We start from the raw sequence: 22,515 nt of genomic DNA, 5'->3' as shown, positions 1-22,515 counted from the left end.
TGTGATGTGTCTTCTTGTGTAAAAAAGAAAAAGGAAATGAATGGTGGGACTAGGAATAGTTTAGTGGTGGATGTAGCACCACTTGTGTGGTGGGGTCTCTCTGTTTTGCTAGTGGAAATTGGGGCCCTTTAATACTCATACATAAACTTGGCATAATCTCAAACTAAATATATCAACTGCAATCTATTTCAGTGCTAGCTAGTGGTAATAACAGTAGCTTTTTGTTTGCATTTGCGATTGTGTAGCCTAGTGGTCAATAGCTTAGCAGTCAATGAAGTGAGATAAAAATCACATAACTCAAGATTCGTTAGAAAATGATATTTTTTTTCATTCCAAATTGTGTTGGTGAAGTAACAAGTATTTATTGGAACAGTTTGAGTTCCCATATCAATTCTAACTAATAGGGTGGTTATCAAATTGTCCCATGACCTAAGATTTATAGTTCAGAAATGGATTATTTTTCAAAAAAAGAAGTTGTTCAGTCGTTTTTCTTCGGAAAGCGTGTGTGGTTGTTTTCTCAAAGTGGTTTGACTTAATTCTCTAATTTTCTCCTGAATCATTATTGAAATGCATCATTGGAGAGAGAATGAAAAAGGCAGCTACGACGGAAAGCTGTTTCCCATTTTGCTTCCTTACTTTATAGTAGTATTTTCTTGCCTTACCATAATAACTTGGATAATTCTTTTGGGTTGGTCCTATCCTATGATAGTAGCAATTTGACTTGGACTCTCATTACTAGTTTCAAATTTCAAACGATCAACGTTTATCAAAGACTTTAAAGGATATTGAAATGTTGATGGCTGATTAAACATGTGTTCTGGATCAAGTCTTTTAAGTTTTATTCAAACATCTTACATGACAAGTTTATAATTACAAGATTTAAATGATATTTTAATCAGAAAAGGCTCATAAATACCCCTAACTTATTAAGCAAGGCTCATAAATACTCTCCTTCCACCTTTGAATCTAAAAATACCCTTCCATCCACCTTTTAGGTCTAAAAATACCCTTAAAGTTTGTTTTTGGCTCAAATATACCCCTCAAACTAACAAGTCAAATTTAACTCTTTTAAAAAGTCACATGGCATTTTGTAATTGGTCACACATTTTAATTTCAGAATAAGTAAAACCCACCCAATTTTAATTTCAATTTCAGAATAAGTAAAAGAGTTAAAAGATTCAGAAGTCTCTCTTTATTTATTAAACTCCGTGCTTAATCAAATTAAGACACTTAAATTGAAATCGAGGGAGTAATACTCTATTTGGTTTGGAACTGGATCTTCTTTTTTCAACTTCATCTACATTGAAAGTGGGAGTCACTAATGTCATTCGAGTATTTTTAACCCATGTATTAACTATTGGAAAATACAAAGTACATATATTTTTGATACAGAGAGCTAAACTGCTGATTATTCGATGAAATGAGCGTCTAATACAAGCCTTAAATGCAGTCCAAATTACCTGCTAAGGGTCGTTTGATCAAAGACAAGTTAGGCAAGAATTACGAATATAAAGATTGTAATGTAGAAATTAATAATATAGGAGTTGGCAATTTAATAATCAATAATGTAGGGATTAGCCTGCGAACATTAGTATGCAATGATTGTAATGTAGGAGCTATTTCTCGTTTAATGTCTGGTTTATTGTGAATATATCAGATATAATTTTATATAGTTACTTCTTAAACAAATAAAAGTTTGTTTGGAAAATGAAATTTTTTTGTAAATTGAAAGGATGTCTTTATCATTTCGCTTGCTTAATCCATGATACCATCACATCACGATATATGTATACAAAATGGTGATACCATGGAGGTTTTTTTCAGAAAAGTGTTTTGAATAAATGAGTTTTTTTCAGAAAAATGTTTTGAATAAATGAACATGATGCCATCTCAATATATTTATATACCATATTGGTATCATAATTTTCGGGGCATTTCGGGTAAATAGTTTGATGGCATGAAAGGAAAAGGGGTAAGAGCGGGTAATTATTCTGTTTTTCAGGGGCAGCGACATTCTTCCCCCAGAAATAAACGCAGCATCAGCAGCAAACTTCGGCTCCAATAATAGTCAATAGTAACAAATAAAAGGGAAAAATAAGAAATTTAGCTTTGAACGCCAGTTCGAATTTATTTATTCAGTAGAAAATCTCCTTTTTCACATCAAAAACGCCGAACAACATTGCCATTGCTCCCAGTCCACTACCCCATTAGAGTGTACTGATTGGTAAAGCAACTGGCTTTTAATAATTTATACTTCCTAATTGTATACTACCAATCTACTTAACTAATTTTAGGCAAAATATGACATCCTGACCCAAAACAAGCACTTTCACTAGATCTGGTACAAGTTAATGGATTGAAAAACAAGAATAATTCCACCTGTAATCATACTCACAGACGAAACAATTTTTAAACTTCAATGCAGTAGGTAAATTTACTGCATATGACATGGGATGCCTCTCCCCATCCATTGTTTTGCATTATTAAGAACTGAACAACAAGAACAAATTTACTCAACAGCATCTAGATCCCGGCAAGGAGGAGCCTTAGGCTCACCTAATAATGTAGTATTTCCTCCCTCCGGTCCACAATTGATACGACCTGGGTTCTGAGTGCCGCGCTGAAACATAAAAAGCATGCGAATCAATAACGCAGTAATATCATTATGCCTGATAAAATTAGTGTATGCAGCTTAGCCATCTTACCGGTGGTTTTTCACCTTTCTTGAACGCCTCAACAATCTCTACAGCTCTCTTTGGAGTGAGATCCTCCTGCAGAAAAGAAGGGGAGACCAATTGAGCTTCAACTACTTAATTTATTAGTTATTACCACAAGAGTGAACACCTAGCGACCAAAACAGGATTAAAGTATTAACTCACATAATAATTGTAAGCATATCCTTCAGATCCATTGGAATAGTCAGCCACCGTCATCATTGGAGCATTTACACAGCACCCCTGCCACAAAAATAAGGTATGATATTAAAATAGTTACATGTCAAATAAGCAATGACTTGGATGGTGTTCAACATTCTGGAACGAATATATGCACCTAATCGGCGGTTTCCCAGGTGAAGAGCCTCTGATGCATGGAAAGTAAGAAGGATGTCACACACAGTAGTTTAACAACACGAATAGCCTATCCGGTCATTTAAGGAACCGCACCCCCCCCCCCCCAAAAGGACAATTTTGGCTGCCGATATTACAAGGACCACCAGTGTTAGGGAAATAGTGTGGAGGACTTAATAGCTGTCTATTGTAGTTAGTGACCACATTGCACATTTTTAAATAGCTTTGCGTCCTCTAATGTCTTTGCTCTAAATAAGCAATAGCTAAACCCTAACCATTAAATTCTCAGTGTCACAGAGAGACCAATTCTCCATGGGATTTGAAGAGCAATTCTAATTTTTTTTTTATTATTATTTTTTTATTTTTTTTGGGCTCTCTATGCCTCTATTGAATTTTTTATTTTGATAAGCATATTGAAATTACCTCTATAGAAAATTGTCTTCTGATGGATAAGCATAACTTGTCATTAACAGTTGGTTTTCACTGTTTCAATTCCACAATCATATCTTATGCCTTCACAAGATTGGTTAGGAGTACCTAAGCTAGTGTGAAATAGGTTTAAGACTGTCAGCAAAACATAGTAAACAAAGACAATCTTTTCAACTTTAAAAAAAAAAAACTTTTATCTTCCTGCCATGCTTTTTCTTTGGTATGTCATATATCTTTATAAATTTCATGCCTTTTCGAGGGTTCCAAATTAATAGTAAGTTCCCCCTTCAGATCTCGACATGGTCCAATGGATAAGACCTCAATGCATTGGCGACAATGACATTGACACATGTAACAGCACAAACTTAATCTGGTCAGATTTAGCCTCCGACGCTTTGGTCTAGTGGCGAAAGTGCAGCTTGTGATCTGTAGGTTAGGCACTTACGAACCCTGCCGCAAACAAAATCCTAGTATTTAACCTTGCGAGTTGGTTATTTGTCAGCACCAATTTAGGGACAGCCCATTCTTAATCGAGTTCCGAACCGTGTAACCACTAGCTCTCGAGTTTTCTTTTTTTTTTTTTTTTTTTTTTAGTTATCATAAAGATCTAGTCAAATTTCACCATGACAAACATAAAATAAGAGAATTTGGTTTGAGAAAACTAGCCGATTAACAGTCAAGATGTGTTCTCCGACTTCGAAAAGTTCCCAGCCTATCACATCTTTCTCTTCTCGTGTATCTAAAAACCATCCAACCAAGAAAGGCATCCTCTTAGCAATCCATGAATTCAAGCCTTTTGTGGCCTCAAAATGTCAAAACGGTTATGAGGAAAAAGAAGTTCCTCTGCCAGTTGCTAGTTTCGCAGGTTTAAAAAAGAATTCATTTGCCCCAATTACTGAAACCTTTTGTCACTTCACTTTAGGTATAGGAGGAATCAATTGTGTATTCGTCCATATAAAACGTGTGTTTGTATATGTCTCCATGCACACCATTAGTCAAACCTCTTTATAACCTCATTTGTCTGAACCTTTTTTGCCTGTTGTAGTAGTTGGCTATTATACGCCTATAACAACATTTGACCTTTAGATCTTATTTAGTTGTTATAGACAAAAAATATTGTATGAATCAATTTTTTTATGTTATAGAAGAAAAAAATTATTTAAGTTTAAACTTTTAAAAGATAGTTATGTCATTAATGAGAAATATTAAAAGCTAATACAATATTAACAAAACCATAACTAGTTCTGCACTACAAGTAACTCTAAGGCACATAATTTGAAATTATTTGAAAATTAAATTCTTCCAGGTTTGAGCAAATCTCATGTTTCCCACAAGAATTTTTGACGTTCCAAATTCCTCATCGGAACTTACAAAATTTATTACACTTATGTCTCCCAAAAAATATTTTTAAAAGATTGTGGTGTTGTTATTATAATATAAAATAGAATTTCATCCATCCCAATTTATGTGATGCACTTGCATTGGGTACGGGGTTTAAGAAACAAAAACTTTTGAAGCCTGTGATTTAAAACAAGTCACATATTTTTGTGTGGCTATAAGTTATCTTATTAGGGGTAAAACAGAAAGTTTCAAGTTAAAATTTCTCTAAATATATCAATGTATCATTCCTTTTGAAACATACTAAAGAGGAAAGTGCATCACATAAATTGGGATGAAGGAATAAGTACATAGATATTTGAGTAAGGCCCTTTTTTTAACATGATTGAGTAAGGCCTTTTATAAAGGGGTAACTCTACAAAAAATATATCAATGTAATGATGGTTGTTACTGTTATAGAGAAGTAACATGTAACATTAAAGATTTGATTCCAAAGAAAACTTGTGGTTGTTATAGAGGTCTTGACTATATATGTTGGGAGTTTTAATTCATAACAACAGACTTATGTGAGTTATCAAATCAGGTTGTCTGGAGGCCAGTTTACACCATGCATTGATAAATTATGCCTGTCACTGGATATATTCCTGCTTGCCAAACTAGACAAGAGTCTAACGAACCCTTGAAGACCAAGGGTAATATGTCTAGTACCTAAGTGAAGTAACCTAAGGACCATGGACGATCGTATGGAGAGAAAAGCAGGTTGGGTGCTTTGCAGTCGCATTAAATCTTTGTTTAGCACCACAAACATCAGAACATCACAGGGTCTCGCTTCAGTTCAACTTTAACATGTTAACACATTTTCGTGGACCACTTGAGCTTCGACCAATGAGGTGATGACAGATGCATGCACATGAACAGGGGTTCGGCCGAACCCAATAGCTTTTATTCAAACAGTGTTTGTGTTAAGAAGTCCATTAAATGTATACAGATATTAAAATTAGAACCCAATTATTACCACTTGAAATAGTCATTCTAAAATCCAAAACCAATAAAATTGAAATCCTGGCTCCGCCCACAAGAACTTGAGCACAAGAGAGGATAAGTGATAGAAATTCACTTTTACGACATCATCTCTCTTAGTGTTTTCTAGAAACCACCCCACCCTTATAGTATTACTGTAGTATCCGCGGGAATCTTTTCAAAACTTAGACAGGGCTACTTGAAGATCCTTTTCGTTGAGCCCATGGAATGCATGTCAGATGAAAAATCATGATCAGTTTATAATGCCTTAGATTCCTAGACAACAGGGTCTAAAGTGGAACCTAATCCTCATCATAATATCAAGATTTTCTCCGGAAATGCCATTAAAGCAGGGTTTGCTCGCGAAAAGAGTGCATATGCGTCATGCAACTACAAGATACATTGATCATCAAAACAACTACAACCAAGGCCGGAAGCTGAGAAAATCTCTGCTGTCTTAGTAGAATTGCCTCACGAGCTACAATCAACCAAGGCGCCAGCCATCCAACACTAAAGATAAGCCGATTTCTGTTCCTTAATTTAGCTACTATCAGTCACAACTCACAAGCATGGTCATGTGATTTATTGCATAACAGATAAGCATAACATACACAAATCTCAACATCAGATATTAGGTTTGGAAAGCAAATGAGCCTAAAATAGTTCACAAAAACAGTCATGTAAGACATTATGTCAAGGCCACCAAATAGAAGCAAGGTCAACATCATTAAGATGCATGAAAAATAACTCACCATGCATTCCATCTCACCAACAGAAAATAAGCCATCCTTGGTTACTTCTGCATGCACGAATAAGACATGAACCCGAATAAGAACATGTTTCAACAATAGGATTATTAGGACTACTAAAAAAGCAAACAAAATAATTGGAAAGATCTCCATACAACACTAACCATTGCGCTTTACTCCCAGGTGATTCAGTATAGCTTCTTCGATACCTCTTGAACCACGAACCATACAAGGTGTTGTGCCACAAACCAGAAGGTGGTATTTGCCAACCTAAAGGGACAAGCAACTGAGTAAGCTATGTTAAGTAAAAATTGGTTTTAAATTCCCTGCACTTGCACAAGCCAAAGGTCAAGACATACTACTCACTTTTGTCCTGTTGAACATCGTGTAGAAAGTTGCAACCTCATATACACGAATTGGGGCGACTTCAATAACCTTAGCCACCTTGAACATTTAGAAGACTACATTAGATACTTTTGAATTCCAGTTTAGACATAGGTGGAAAAATTATAGAACAAATAACCCCTAATTAAGGAACGGCAAACTGCATTGTGCTTACTTTGAGGGTATACAAAGGAAACTCTTGTAAGGGAGTAATACGAAAATCAAATTAATACAAATATGACAAATAACACAAGTACAATAATGGCAAGAACTAAAGCTGAATTGCTTCTGGCAATCAAATGCTAAGTAAGTGTAAAGAAGTGCATTAAATAATATCAATATTCAACAGTGGTAACCGTTAAAAATCTGATACTTAGGTCACAAACTTATAATACTGCGAAAAGTGCAAGAATCAATCTGAGCAGTGTCAACATACTGCATTCATCGCCGAAACAGGTAGCCACCCCCCATGTTGTTGCTGTGCAAGATCCAACAAAGGAATCACTGCAGATTGCTTATAGTTGGATGGATAGAAAGACAGTATCTCCTTCACCTGTACATTGCATGGGAGGATTAAGTAGGATTCAAGATAGAGGATAAGCAAATTTAAGGAAGAACTACCGATTAAAGAAACGCATAAGAGACAATTTAAGTACACTACTATGGAAATCATCTGGAATTGAATTATTTTATTATTATTTTTGAAAAGGTAACACTTGTATATTTATTTTAAAAATCAGACCTGACCTGCCGCAAACAGTCCCAGGTCTCCATAGTTACAAAGGAGTATTCGGAAGATCTTCAATCCTATAACAAAAACTTATATAGAACCTAAGACATCCATAAATGATTCTAGATCTTCCATATACTCCTGTTTATACCAAAAGTAGAATAAAGCAAGACAGTTCATTTTCATCTTCTGTAAAGAATTACACTTATTTTCAAAATATCTAAGGTTCCTTTCACTCCACACAGACCACTAGATGCAAGGTGGTATAATTCTCCATCTCTCTTTGTGGCCAGAAAGGTTGGCATAACTATTCCACATCTCCAGGACTTGTACAATTTTCTCAGGCATTTTCCATGTTAACCCTGTCAAACAAATCTCCATTCTTGGTACCCTATGTACTAACAAACAAACTGCCCTATGAAGCAAGGAAGTTCCATATTATACTTTTTTTTCTTAGTAAATTCTTAAAATTAAGTTATGACCTCTGCTAAAGAATGCAATGGAAGTTGATATTGTGACTTCTGCAAATTTTTTGTCAATGCATCAGCAGTGCTACTGAATAGCATGATGAAAATAGGACCAGGCAACAAACAGGGCATGTGATATGCCTTGAACGACAAGATTAATCACCTACAAGCTTTCATGGTATTTTCCTCTTATTTGTGATTGCCTCTTCTCATTTTTTTCCTTATCCAGCTTTTTCTTTCTGTGGGATATGCAGCTTGAAAATTAGGTTCTTTTAAGAAAATAACAAGTCTCCCATTCATTTCCAAATGAGAAACTAGGTTTCAAATGCTCAATTAGAAAATCTTCTCATGCGGATGCAACTCGAATTTACGGTGTAAGGTAGATCGTTTCAAAGCTTTGCTATTCATTTCACAGCCAAGCTCAACAATTGAGTAGTCTAGATTCAATCTTTATGCGATTTTTTAACCAAGTTCAGAAATTCAAAGCCTGGATAGGTACCTAAATAGCTTACAGAGATAATAGTACAGATATAGTTTACAGTAGAATACATCCTCATCAAAGCATGAAAAGAAAGCATATCCTGATTTTAAAAAGTTTGAAACCTATAGTAAAGGAGATGTCATGAATCATTGTTCCACCATAATACAATGAACATTTCCAGGTAACAATAGCTCTCAATATCTACATACATATGATACAAAAACAACATGCCCAGTGCATTCCCACAAGTGGAGTCTGAGGAGAATAAGAAGCAGACATTACCCCTACCTTTGTGGGGTAGAGAGGCTGTTTCCGATAGACCCTCAGCTCAAAAGAAGTAATCAAATAAGTTTTGAAAGAAAATAACGCCAGCAAAGGCAAGATCAACAAAGCAAATGAAGAAACAATAGATAGTAAGAAATGAAGAATATGATACTACGAGAATACTAACTAATACTACTAAATAAGGATGAAATGAGTATAGGAGACTTGCCCCCTTTCCCCTTAAAAGTACTACAACACTCGGCTACCTACTACCTTTCTACCCTAATCTTCGACCTCCATACCTTCCTATCTAGGATCATGTCCACAGTAAATAATATTCAGACACATACTGTAAGAAAAAAGAGATCATGAATAACAAAGATTCAAACTTTTTATGTATCAGGGAATGTAGCAACACAAATTCTAAGAAATGTTACAAGTCATACAACAAAGAAGGATAATAAGGAATGCTAACCTTTTCCTTGTTTTTGTCGTTAAACTCCCAAGCAAGGTCGGGATTGTTGTCCGGTGTATCAATGTGCTGCGTACAATTAAAAAAATCCACATAAACACTCGACCGAATACTGAATTTTCAAATCTAAAGTCATAAGAAAGCTCACATAGTTGAGTGCAGTAGAAAAAGATCGCGATGCCTGTAAATAAAGAAGAAAAAAAGATATTGTGATTAAAAGGAAGGTAGAACTAATCCAAACAGAAAACAGAGAATATAGTAAGGAGGGTTGGACCTGAGTAGTCCGGCTAAAGGCCGTACGGATCTCGTTAAGGCGTTGGGCAGCTAGGCGACCGAACATTTTTTGGTGATTGTCCGGTGGTCGGAGAAAATGGAGATTTTGTTTTGGGGAGAGAAAATGGAGAAATCGCAAGTCTCAGGTCGTGCCACACACACGAGACAATCCAACTTCGCGTGTCCTCATCAAGGCCTTAAACCGCTAGGCCATGAACTGCATTTGGGCCATAATACCGTTTGCCACTTTGGGCCTCTTCTTCAGAGGGCAATTCTTTTGGGGCAATCTGCTGGGGTGGTCTTTAATTTTTACCCCTCAAAATGGTGGTCTTTAAATTTTGCCCTTCAGGCAGAAATTCTGCCTTCACGCAAAGTTTACATGGCACAGGCAAAATTTGTATGGGCAGAAATTCTGCCTGTACGGCCCAAATTCTGCCTTTGCTGGCCAGATTTGCAAAATTTTGCAAAGCCTGCCTTGTGAAATTCTGCCTAGCGAATTTTTTTTTTTACCTGAGCTGGGGTTCAAACCTACAACCTCAAGGTGTTAGGCGAGGGGTAAAAATTAAAGATTACCAATTTGAAGGGCAAAAATTAAAGACCACCCCAAATGAAGGGCAGTCCGAGCAAAAAAAAGATTCTTTTGGGGTGGTCTTTAAATTTTGTCCCTCATACCTGTGGTCTTTAAATTTTACCCTTCAGCTAAAACACATGGGTTCCAGGTTCGAACTCTCACTCAATCAAAAATTTTAAAACAAAATCGCAAGGCAGATTTTGAATTTCGCTATGCCTCCTCCAGCAGACTTTGCCTTGATGCATATATTTTATTTTATTTTTACTTTTCAAGGTAAACTTTTAGTTGTGCCTTAATTAAAAGTGTGTCCCATAAGTTATAACTAAAAGTATGCCCCATAAGGGAGAATTTTCCTTAAGTCATAACTAAAAGTTTGTCTTATAAGGCAAAGTCTATGCCCTACGGAAAAGTTCTTTTATGGGGCATCTTTTGGTTAACTAAAAGTCTTAACTTCCATACAAAAGGCATAACTAAACTATGCCTTAAGGAATAATTTTTATGGGACAAACTTTTAGTTATGCTTAACTAAAAGTACGCACGTAAGGCAATAAATAACGTCCACAAGATAACTTTAATTATTCATTAAGAAGAGTATGCCGGATCCGGCATACACTCCCATAAGGCATAAGTATGCCGGATCCGGCATAACTTTAGTTATTCCTTAAGAAGTGTACACCCAGCCCTATCTTGCGGATTTATTTTTTTATTTTATGTCTGAACGGAGGTTCGAACCCAGAACCTCAGATGTTCGCCTATCTTACCAAGCGAAAGGCAAAATTTAAAGACCATAAATATGAGGAATAAAATTTAAAGACCACAAATATGAGAGGCAAAAGGGCAATCCGCGCAAAAAAATGATGTTCAAATGCATAGTGGGTTGGGTTGACTAACTTGATTTAGGTATCATTACACAGGTCATCATTTAGATTAATCCATTCATATTTATAAAAAGTTGGCAACTATAATTTTTCGTATTAGAGCGTCGTCTAACAAGTACAAAAATTTAAACCATGGTCTTACGCTTTCACATTAGATTTTAAGTTTGCTCAAAAAAAAAAAAAAAAATTAGATCGTTGTCTAAAAAATTCATAAATTACAAGAGAAATAAAAGGAGAGTCATTGTTAAACTCACTATTCCCAAGAAAAACAATTGCGAAAGTTTATGCTTGATTCGTTAACCCAAAATCATCCAAGTTTTACAAAACTAAAGGGGCATTTGTTTTTAAGGTTATATACATTCGACACTTCTATAATATAACTCAATTTGTACACCTATATATTTTAAATTCAAACACTTACTGCCTCCACTATGAAAAATTTCAGACATCCCCTAGAGGTATATTCATAACTAACTATATAAAAATAATTTTTCAAAGAATTTGAAATTATCACTAAAAAGGTTTTAGGTGTTCTTTCATACAATTTAGGAGAGAAATAAATTTTTTATGAAAAAATATTTCCGCCTTTAATTAACAATGAGAATAAAATTACATTTAATAGTAATGCAAAAATTAAGCTATTTAAAGACAAGTAATTAATTCCTGCTAAATATTTTCTTAGTTATTAATTATTTTATTATCAATTCATTCAGTAATTTTATATTAATAATCCCTACAAAATTTACTCTTAAATCAGGATGAATTAAAATCTTAGAATTCATCTAAAGCCTGTTTGGATGGGCTTAAAAAAAGCAGCTTATAAGCTGTTTTTATGAGCTAAGCCAAACGGACCCAATTATTTTTTTGGGCTTATTTTAAACATAAAATGACTTTAAGCTGACCAGCCAAACACTCAAAAAAGCTAAAAACAGCTTATAAGTTGTTTTCAGCAACTTATAAGCCAATCCAAACGGGCTCCTAGTCAAAAGTGAGGGGAATTTGATTTTTAAGGGTGAACCTGCTCTTTTGAAATAAGGCAAACTTACTTAAATGACTACCTTATTGTAGCTTCCTACCATTTATAGCTATCCTTTTAAATATTACCATTTGTAGCTACATTTTGACAAAATAGTGTATGTTTTCGCGTGTATTTGTTGCCAACAAATACATGAGAACATGGTAAAAAAAAAAAAAAAGATCCTTGATTTTAGCCTTTAATGGTGGAGTTATTAAATTAGATATTAATATATATTTTTTGATGTATTTTAGTGATTTTTTTTTTATGTATTTCAGTGATTTTTTTTTGATGTTTTTCTTGATTTTTTTGTTTTTTGTTTTTGATTTATTTCAATGGCTTTTTTTGATGTATTTCAAATACAACGTACATTTCAACTACATATGAAGCCAAATATATTCAAATTTTTGTGTATTTGAATGGATTTCAACAAATACATTTAGATACAAGACAAAAAAAATTCAAATGCATGACAAATACATTTAAAAACAGTGTGTTTGGCTATTAACAAAATACACTCAAAAAATACAAAGACCAATACATTCAAAAACAGTGAATTTGTGAGATGTAGATTTTTGAATGTATTTGTATTTGGCTTTTAACAAATACACACGGCCAGATCTGAGACACTACCACCACTAAAAACCCTAATCTCTCTATCACCACCAAAATCCTAATCTGAGATACCACCACCACCAAAAACCCAAATCTGAGACACCACCACCACCACCAAAAAACCCTAATCTTTCCACCACCAATAAAACCCTAATTTCTCCACCTCCACGTCATCTTCTCCATTGCTATCTCAAAACCAGTGCCATCGCTGCCGCCACCAACATTACACACGGTCAAATTTGTGCCATCGCCTCACCGGATAGAGTGAAAAGAGGGAGAGAGGGGTGAGCACAGAGGGTGAGGGAGAAGATAGAGAGGGGTGGCGGAGAGAGAGGGGTGAGCGCAGAGGGAGAGGGAGAAGAGAGAGAGAGGCGCGACCATGGTGTGGTGGTTGAGAGAAGGGGAGAGAGAATTTTTAGGATTTTGAGAAATGAAAAATCTGAAATGGGTAGTGATTGAGAAAAAAGAAAGATATATGTATTTGGGTATGTATTTTTGATATAACTACCATTTGTAATTTAGAAAAATTAATTAGCTATTAAATATATTTAAATAAAAAGGTAGTTAATATTAATAATTAGGTCTTAAAAGAAGCTATAACGAGTAAAAATTTCTTGAAATAACACAGTGGACCAAACATTGCAAGTATCAGAATCCGCGACTTTTGTAGGACAAAAAAAAAAAAGTTGAACCAACCTAATATCAAAAAAAAAAAAAAAAATAAATAGGATTCGCGCTAATTTAGTGCGTGAAAAAAAGCTAAAAATAAGAGTTCGGCCTTTCACGCACGAAATTTGTGCATGAATGAGGCCAACAAAATGTCCACCATTCCAAGGTTCCTGTACTTTCACAAATCATTTTAACTCTTTTTATTAATGTGACCCCACTTCAAAACTAAAGGCCAACAAATTCTGTTAAGCTTTTAAGAAACTGTTATATACTTGCAAATCATGGTGGCCATCAAAGTTCACCTAAGACATGTAAGAGATAGAAGCCAATCCTTGTTTCACAAAACTACTGATTTCTGAAGGAACAAAAAACACCCACAAACATAAATTAAAAATAATAACTCAATTTACACAAAAAGTAGACAGCTTAGCAGATATCGTTTTAGACACCTAACACTAATTAAAAAGTAAAAAATAAACTCCTTTTTGTGAAAAAAGAAAGTTGATTTATCATCTGATTTCAACATAAGATAATCTAACAAAGAAGGAAAAATACAGTAGTATGACAAGTAAGCAACAAAATGAAGAGTCCGGAACCAAAATGACTCAATAAAAAATTAAGTGAACCAAAATATCCCAATAAAAAAAAAAAAGTTACAAAACTACCTTTAGCGCAGTAAAATACTGTGCTAAAGCAGTTCACGGAGACGGAGCCGTTAACTGCTAGCTAAAGAATTTTTTTTTTTTTTTTTTTGCATAGCTCAGTATTTTACTGCGCTATAGCTAGCACTGAAAAAAAAAAAATTGGTAAACTTTTTTTTTTGTTTGCAAAAATTTAGTATTTTTTCCATACTTTGACCAACGATTAGTCGTGTGTTAAGACTCCGAAACGGCAATATTTTATATAGAACCTGATATTTTTTTTGCGTACAATAATGTAGGCCCAATACATCAAGGATACGTAGACGTTCGGATAGTCATTTTAGGGGTTGAAAAGGTTGCCGAAGTAAGTTTTGTTTGAAAAAACTTAGTGTTTTTTCATACTTTGACCAACGATTAGTCGTGTGTCAAGATTTCGAAACGTCAATATTTTATATAGAACCTGATATTTTTTTAACGCGTACAATAATGTAGGCCCAATACATCAAGGATACATAGACGTTCGGATAGTCATTTTAGGGGTTGAAAAGGTGCCGAAAGTAAGTTTTGTTTAAGGTTTAAGTGTTTTATTTTTTTAAGGTTTTGATTTAAGCGTGTTATTTTTTAATCAAGACGTAACTTTATTTTGAATATAAATCTAATTCTAAAAAATATAAGGTGAAAAACTAGTTATAAAGTGGTCAAACTTTAGATGGTCGTGACTTTGCGCTTGGTCAAAGTATGAAAAAAATACTAAGTTTTTTCAAACAAAACTTACTTCAGGCACCTTTTCAACCCCTAAAATGACTATCCGAACGTCTATGTATCCTTGATGTATTGGGCCTACATCATTGTATGCGAAAAAATATTAGGTTCTATATAAAATATTAACGTTTGGTCTTGACACACCATAATCGTTGGTCAAAGTATGAAAAAACACTAAGTTTTTTCAAAAAAAAAAAAAAAAAAAAAGTTTATCAATTTTTTTTTCAGTGCTAGCTATAGCTCAGTAAAATACTGCGCTATGCAAAAAAATAAAAATAAAAAAAAATTCTTTAGCGTAGTAAAATATTGCGTTAGAGCAGTTAACGGCTCCTTCTCAGTAACTTTTTTTTTTGTTGGGGTATTTTGGTTCACTTAATTTTTTATTGAGTCATTTTGATTTCGAACCCCAAAATGAACTATACACAGTGAAACAGAGAAAGATAAATCAAACAGTATTAGATAGACCAAGATCCTAGCAGAATAATAACAGAAAAACAAAAAGAAGAATTAAAAAAGAATAAAAGATGCACCGTTAAAAAATCTATATGTGTTCTCAATATTCTTTGATTCTTAACTTCAAAAAAAAGACCCATTTATTTGTTCACCATAAAAAAAAAAAAGAAAAAAAAAAAGAGGAGGAAAAGTAATTAATAAGAAGAAGAAAATGAAGGGAATGGCTGAAGATGGTGCAACGAAAGAGAGCAAAGAAGAGACAAAGATATGAGCCCAACAAAATGTAGGCCTCATTCACGCACAAATTTCGTGCGTGAAAGGCCTATCTCTTATATTTGCAGTTTGGTTCTTTCACACACTAAATTAGTGCGTAAATTCTATTTATATTTTTTTTTTATTAGTTTGGCTCAACTTTTTTTTTTTTTGTTCTACAAAAGTCGCGGATTCCAAGTATCACAAACGAAAAAATATCTCAGCTAGCCCGGCATTAAGATAATACTGTCAACCTAGGAAAGAACCGAAAGAAAATTCAGTAATGGCTTTAGAACAAACAATTTCATTCACAAACCCTTTCTTTTCTTCAACTCCAAGAACCCCTTTTACCAAAACTCACATCCCTACAAAATCTTTGTCTTTTAAGAAAGATTCAAAGCAAGTGGAAATATCAAGATTTACCTTAGGTGGTCGTATAAGATGTTCATTTGACTACAATAATAGTTCTGCAAATGGAAACAACGTTAGTGTTTATGAATATGAAAGATATGCTGGGGTTTCACAATACCCAAGGCCTTCAGAAATACAGTGGAAAAAGGAACTTTGTAATTCAGTGCAACTTATTGGTAATGTTGCTGTGCCTGTGCAAATTAAACACTTGAACTCTGGAAAGGTTGTAGCTTGGACTCGTCTTGCTGTTAGGAAGTCTCAAAACGACACTACTTGGTAAATTAAATGATACACATAACACAATTGATTTGTTTGGTTACTTATAGCATTGTTGTTCTTTTTTCTGTTTGTACTTTTGGAAAAATTTGACATTTTGTGGGATGTAAGGAGTACCTTTTGTGGAATCTGCATTTTTGAAGTTGCAATTACTAGACTGTAACTTCAATTCCAACACGTGTAGCATTAATAAGTATGGATTTTGGGTGAATTTCTATTACCCCCTCCGTTTCAATTTGTTGTCTTAGTTTGACTTGATACAGAGTTTAAGAAAGTAAAGAAACCTTTTGAATCTCGTGGTGTTAGACTAAAGATATGTATAATATATCAAAATGTCCTTTAATCTTGTAAGGTTAAATACTATGTCATGTGGGATGTGAAATTAAAGAGTTGCCAAATTAGGAAAGAGACTTTCTTTTTTAAAACAGACTTAAAGGAAAGTAAGACAAACATATTATAACATTGAGAAAACTAATTTTCATTCACCTATAGAAGTAGAATAATGTCAGCGGGTCAGTTTAGGAGCAATTTTTCGTGTTAATGTGAAGCTCGAAGCCAATAACAATTCAATCAAAATGTTCCAACTGTAATTCATCTAATAGGCACTCTGTAATGACTGCTTTAGTTTGGTGTAATTGGGTGATTTGTTCCCATCTGTCTAAGCCATGGTGGATAGAGGTAGAGCTACCTGGTACATGGTGGGAGGTAGCAAGTATCCCTTGGAATTAGTCGAGGTGTGCGCAAGTTGGCCCAGACACCATGGTTATAAAAAAAAAAAAAAATAATAATGGCTGCTTTACTTTGGTGTAATTTTTACTGGGATAATTGTATATTTTGACATTGTTCCAACTTGGTGTTACTCTCTGTTACACTTACGGGGTAAAGGGTTATCTTGAAGCCGTCATAACTTGAAAATAATATCTACTGAAACATTACAATGTGGAAATCAAATGAAAAATGCAATAAATCTACTATTGGCACCATGAGGTTATGGAAATCCTCAATTGACCGGCACAAAACTGAAAAAGAGTGTTGGCAATACGTTATACTCGTACTTCCAGTATCTTAACATGTCAAGTAGTGAAAGTAGAAGGCTAAATTTATGCTTGCAACTGAAACAAATTTGGCTTTTTCTTTTACCCAAGTCAAGATGCAATGTGGCAAAACCTAGGACTTACAAAGTACTTTCTTCAATCATTGAATTATGAAAGCTATCTCTGTTGTTAGAATCCTGTATCCTAATGTTCATTAATCGACTTTTCTTCCTCTTCCACAACTGGACAGTCTCTAAGTTTTCCTTGCTACATGCTCAGAAAGTCAGTGTTCATGAGTTTGCTGATACCAATTCCTAGAACTGAAATTTGCTCTAGCGCAAGAGCTAAGTGTACTTGCGTAAACTAGTCGCTGAAGCAAGATCTAATTTTGAAGTTACCTTATCCAATTCCTTTTGCATTCTTAGAGATGCTTTCACACTTTTGATTTTGACAATAATTTTACTTGATTCATAAGTAATGTGAAACCAAGAACCCTTTTGTTCTCCAAGTGGATGCCTTTTTTAACTCTATGGAATTTACCTTCTTTTAGGACTAAAATATCTGAAAGTGGCTATTTGGTTTGGCATTACTCCTTGCCTTAGGCTTTCGTTATTTTCATTAGGACTTTGACTAAATTTTATTACCTCCGTCCCAAATTATTTGACACTTTTCGCTTTTCGAGAGTCAAATTTCTTAATTTTGACCGTGTGTTGAACATAGAATCTTTAAGTTTTTTGAAATAAAATTTACATATTTGGAAACTACGTAAAAAGTACTATAAGTCACCATAATTAATAAATTAAAATATTTTAAAAAAATATGAAAAAACTACGGTCAAAGAATAACTTCTCTGACTCTCGAAAAGCGAAAAGTGTCAAACAAATTGGGACAGAGGGAGTATTTCTTTTACAGTGTGAGGTTTACAAGTGTGTTTGTCCTCCGTTTTTATGTCTTCTTTGAAGGCCCAGATCATGTTCTTTTTTGCTCATTAAATTTGAGTTTAACCAGGATTTTTATACATAAACGTTTTGTTTCATTGTTCTCACATTGCTACTGTTTCTTCCTTAATGAATGAAAGAGAGGTTAAGTAGTGATGAAGCTTATTCTTCTTGGAATAGCAACCCTCCCTTCTTATCCTTTTTTTTTTAATCCTGCTTAATGACCAATTGGTAGAAATTTCAGTTCTTTGGTTTCTGTTTTTGTGGTTTCAGGATTAATTTGACATTTTGGGATGAGTTGGCTAATGTTGCCAATCAGCATATAGAGAAAGGACACCAGATATATGTCTCTGGTCGCCTGATCTCAGATACAGTTGAAGGTGATGATGGGAAACAACAGACTTATTACAAGGTTGCTTTGCGTATATTTTTCTTTATAGTGACATCGTGTTTGTCCGAATATCTGATTGACTGTGAACTTTTACGTTCTTTTTTGGCAGGTGGTCGTTCAACAATTGAATTTTGTTGAAAAGACCTCTCCTTCTGTTGCCTCGTATAATGGGGATTCTAATTCCATGGCACCAAGTATATAACACTTCTTTACCTAAAACTATGTTTACTGCTATAGCTGGGTGCACGTTTTTTTGGAGTTAAATATTCAGAGAGACTTCCACTTGTTGCTTTGCAGGTAGAAAGCAAAATAATAATGCTGCAAATACCACTGGATCCACAGAGGAGCTATGGCAAGCTTTCTTTGCTAATCCACTGGAATGGTGGGATAATAGGAAGAACAAGGTACCCTAGTAAAGCATTTCTTCAAATGATATAACCAATAAGTTGTCGATTACCATAACATCACTTGGTTGGCTTAGTATCCTAGTATGCTAATCAAGTTGCAGTTTTGTATTTGTCTTTGTAAGTGCATGTGTAATGCGTGTGAGTTTGTAGCAGAATTGAGCTTGTGAGTGCCATGTTTTTCATATAGTGTAGCTCCTTTGTGAAATGTCATGCTAATTCTAGATAAAAATACTGCAGTTTGCTCAAATAGAAAAATGATATATTGTTTGAAATGTACCAATGCCAAACTTGGGTATTAAAAAATTTCAAGTTTAACTAGACTTCATAATGTTATTTATTTTCCTAGTAATAGCATCTGTCACAAAATAAATATCCAGTGATGTTATTTCTTTTCACAGAGGAGTCCAAACTATCCAGACTTCAAGCACAAAGATACAGGTGAAGCATTGTGGGTAGAAGGCAGGTATAATCCAACATGGGTGAAATCTCAACTTGCAGTACTGGATTCAAAGATGGAATCTTTTCATGATCAAAATGGCAGCAGGAATGCAGAGTTCATGTCCATGGATAATTTCCAATTTTAGCTGTTCTCCATTTGGTTTTGGTTGTACTTTCAAATATACTCTTGTATAGTTTTGTTTCTTCCGGTAGGAACATAAAATTGTATGTTACTTGTTCCCCTAGTAGTGTTGCTATTCAAGGAATTTAGATGCTCACAGAAAGTTCTCTTGTCATTCTGTAGTTGTAAGCTATAAGGATTGATAACTGTCATTTTCATAATTTAAGATCCTTCAGCATCCTTTCAGCAATCACTTGAACAGGGTATGATTGATGCAGGTTTAAAGAATAACAGGAGCACACACCACACTCCTGTTAGTTGCGTTTATAGTTCCCATGGACATTTCAATCACATAGGAAATAACTGAGTATAAACTTAGAAATCGGATGAGAATTGAATTGATTCTATGCCGCCAATTCTAGGACAGTATTTTCATGATCAAGAAGAACAAAACGAATTGTGCTCACTGTCAAACGATTACTTACAGTGTGGGATGAATGGTTACCTTTTCCCATTTCCAATAATTCAATGAATTAGAATCAGGCGACCCTGTTTGTGGGAGTGGATTTGGAAATTGGACTGGTCAACCGAAATAGCGGACATTTGCCCAAATGGCTTTCTTTGACGCCACTATTTATATTTAAATCTTGTTCCCGTTTAACCCAGGGGACTAAATTTATCTGCAAAAAAGAAAAATTCATCCAATTACTTTTAAAGAGTGGCCTCTAAAAAGGCTATCCGGTTCAAATAATCCCTGAATAGCTCATTACCAGTAGGCTCAAGATCAGAATTGCGCCCTGTGTTCCAATCCCAAGCATGAGTTTGGCTAATCCTATATTGCATATTCCTAATCCCACCCATAATTGACGTTTTAAACTTTGAACAATCGTGCCTTGGGCAGATAGTATAATAGTAGCATGTTAGGTCTGCTAGCTACTAAATCAGCTGGAGTTTGAGGTTCATGAGCTTCCAACATTAGTATGAATATGATAATGGACCTTGTTGCTGCAATTATGCTCCCTTTTTGTCTTAAAAATGTGTTACGACATGGCAAATTACTTGGTTAAAAATTTAATGACCATTTTTTTTGGTGCAAATCAAAATAGCAGCAATATACTTCTAGGAATTGATGATCAAAAGAATACCATTAGTTCCTTTTCTAATGCAAGTCTTAGTTCGTTAGGAGTCATCGCAATAAAAAAATCAAACGATAAAATTCATAGATCTTTTCCCTGCATTTGATGTATCGGGAGTAATTAGCAATCAACATAAAATGTTCCTTGTTCTAAATTTTGTATTCTTCCTGTATATATATACTCGTAAATAATACACAGCAAGTTCTTCCAAAAAAAAAAAAAAAAAAAAAAAAAAAAGAGACACTTTTTGTACAAATAGATCTAGATCTATCCCATGCAACTAATCGATGTTGCATTGCTGGGCTAGCTGTTACAAAACTGAAATCATAAAGATATCAAAATCCTCAGCCTTGTCTTTCTTGTTCATCCTAGATCTGCTAGCTGCCGTGCAGATCTGTATGTATGTATATCCATGTTGCTTTACAAGGGTACTTCATGAACTTAGTGGATCTTTTTCCACAACCTATAGGCATGCCAAACCTTTAGCTTCAGATCCTTTCATTAGTCTAAGCCTTCTGCAAGAATTGATGAACATATCCCATGGTACATCTCCAACTAGCATCCAATCACCATCCTTGTCTTCATATGTTGGTGCATATTCAGATCCATTGTATCCTTCTCTTTCAGAGTATACCCCTGAAGAATTGAATTCAACACAAATACATAAGATTATCTGATCCAACAACAAAAAATATACATTGGAATAGGATTTAATTTATATATTCAATGAATTTTTTTTTAACTGAACTTACCAATTGTGCACTTGAACATGTTTTGTAAAGCCTGGAGTAACTCTGGATAGCTTTTGTAAACCTTAAGGTCAATTTTCCTCAAGTAAGGTGCTCCATCCATGCTTACTTTTAAGTACATCCCTGAGGAATTATCAGATTCTGGTTTCTTGGCTTGTAAAACATTCTTTCTGTAAGATCGAACTGGTGGCCAACCAACAACTTGTGCTCTGAAATTATCAAACAAAAACTTGTTAACACGCACTCCATATAACAATCAAATTAAATCAACCCCCAAAAAAAAAAAAAAAAAAAAAAAAAGAGCTTACAAGAAAATTCAACAACACTTACTTTGGTGCAGGGGCTGAGTCTTGTTCATTTGATGAGTTATTATTATCCATCTCTGATGAAGGTCTTTTTTTGCTATTTTTAGCACTAGTTGAGGTAGAAGATTGCTTCTCTGACTCAGCACTTCCAGGCAAACCTAATCTTAATTCAGTTGCCTCAAGATCATTGAGATCCTTCTCGTAAATCGCTCTTCTTTCCATCTCTAAACAATTTTCTTCAGTAGCTCAGTGATAGATCGGTCTGCTGTTACCAATTGGTCGTAGATTTAACCAAATATTTTCCTATGGATGAGTTATTGCTGACTTCAGGTAATGAAGAGTTAGTTGTTTTGCTTATTGGCAAGTTGTTGTGAATGATGAATTATGAGAATGGGGGATTGATAATTTTATAGGAAGAGTAATGCGAGACAATATGTAGGCGTATTATTCTCTATGTGCATGAATTTCATAGCACGTCAAATGACTCGCTCACGCTTCTTTGTCAATACGCACTAGCTTGTAACCTATTAAACAGACAGTGTGTTGAATACGCACGTTCTATGCGATTTTTGGACAAAGGTTACGTTTATTGGAACTCAAAATTCATGCACAGCTACTGGTGTTGGTTACACATGACCGGCAATTTTGGGTCACTTGAAGTTAGATGAGGGAACACGAGGGACAATCAACAACCAGTATTGAAATTTGTGGTCCGGAAAATCGAAGGTTGAGATTGGTTTGTGATGAGTTAGTTTGACTGGATGAATATAGGAATAGC

General features: G+C 34.6%; 3 protein-coding genes across 3 annotated transcripts; 1 reads left to right on the top strand and 2 right to left on the bottom strand.

The window, feature by feature from the left end:
- Positions 1–2,302: 2,302 nt before the first annotated feature.
- LOC132051378 (NADH dehydrogenase [ubiquinone] flavoprotein 2, mitochondrial) lies at positions 2,303–9,860 on the bottom strand. The gene is made up of 10 exons (XM_059442505.1): positions 9,677–9,860; positions 9,551–9,583; positions 9,406–9,471; positions 7,425–7,541; positions 6,971–7,048; positions 6,769–6,874; positions 6,608–6,654; positions 2,880–2,957; positions 2,706–2,771; positions 2,303–2,620 (listed from the first exon to the last, which is right to left on the bottom strand). Exons 1-10 carry the CDS (start codon positions 9,740–9,742, stop codon positions 2,510–2,512), a joined length of 768 nt encoding a protein of 255 aa, XP_059298488.1. The 5' UTR covers positions 9,743–9,860; the 3' UTR covers positions 2,303–2,509.
- A 5,868-nt stretch (positions 9,861–15,728) lies between these two features.
- LOC132051362 (protein OSB2, chloroplastic-like) lies at positions 15,729–19,785 on the top strand. Its single transcript, XM_059442504.1, has 5 exons — positions 15,729–16,218; positions 18,464–18,602; positions 18,691–18,775; positions 18,879–18,985; positions 19,387–19,785. Exons 1-5 carry the CDS (start codon positions 15,815–15,817, stop codon positions 19,570–19,572), a joined length of 921 nt encoding a protein of 306 aa, XP_059298487.1. The 5' UTR covers positions 15,729–15,814; the 3' UTR covers positions 19,573–19,785.
- A 1,006-nt stretch (positions 19,786–20,791) lies between these two features.
- On the bottom strand, positions 20,792–22,141 carry LOC132051346 (auxin-induced protein 22D-like). The gene is given in 4 exon segments (XM_059442503.1): positions 20,792–21,157; positions 21,159–21,319; positions 21,436–21,641; positions 21,763–22,141. Coding segments are annotated over 4 exon segments (597 nt in total). The 5' UTR covers positions 21,960–22,141; the 3' UTR covers positions 20,792–21,124.
- Positions 22,142–22,515: the final 374 nt, after the last annotated feature.

The sequence above is a fragment of the Lycium ferocissimum genome, chromosome 1 (genome assembly GCF_029784015.1).
Source record: "Lycium ferocissimum isolate CSIRO_LF1 chromosome 1, AGI_CSIRO_Lferr_CH_V1, whole genome shotgun sequence".
In the NCBI taxonomy this organism is placed as follows: Eukaryota; Viridiplantae; Streptophyta; class Magnoliopsida; order Solanales; family Solanaceae; genus Lycium; species Lycium ferocissimum.
Note: the sequence above shows the minus strand (reverse complement) of the source record. Positions and strands in the feature narration are given on the sequence as shown.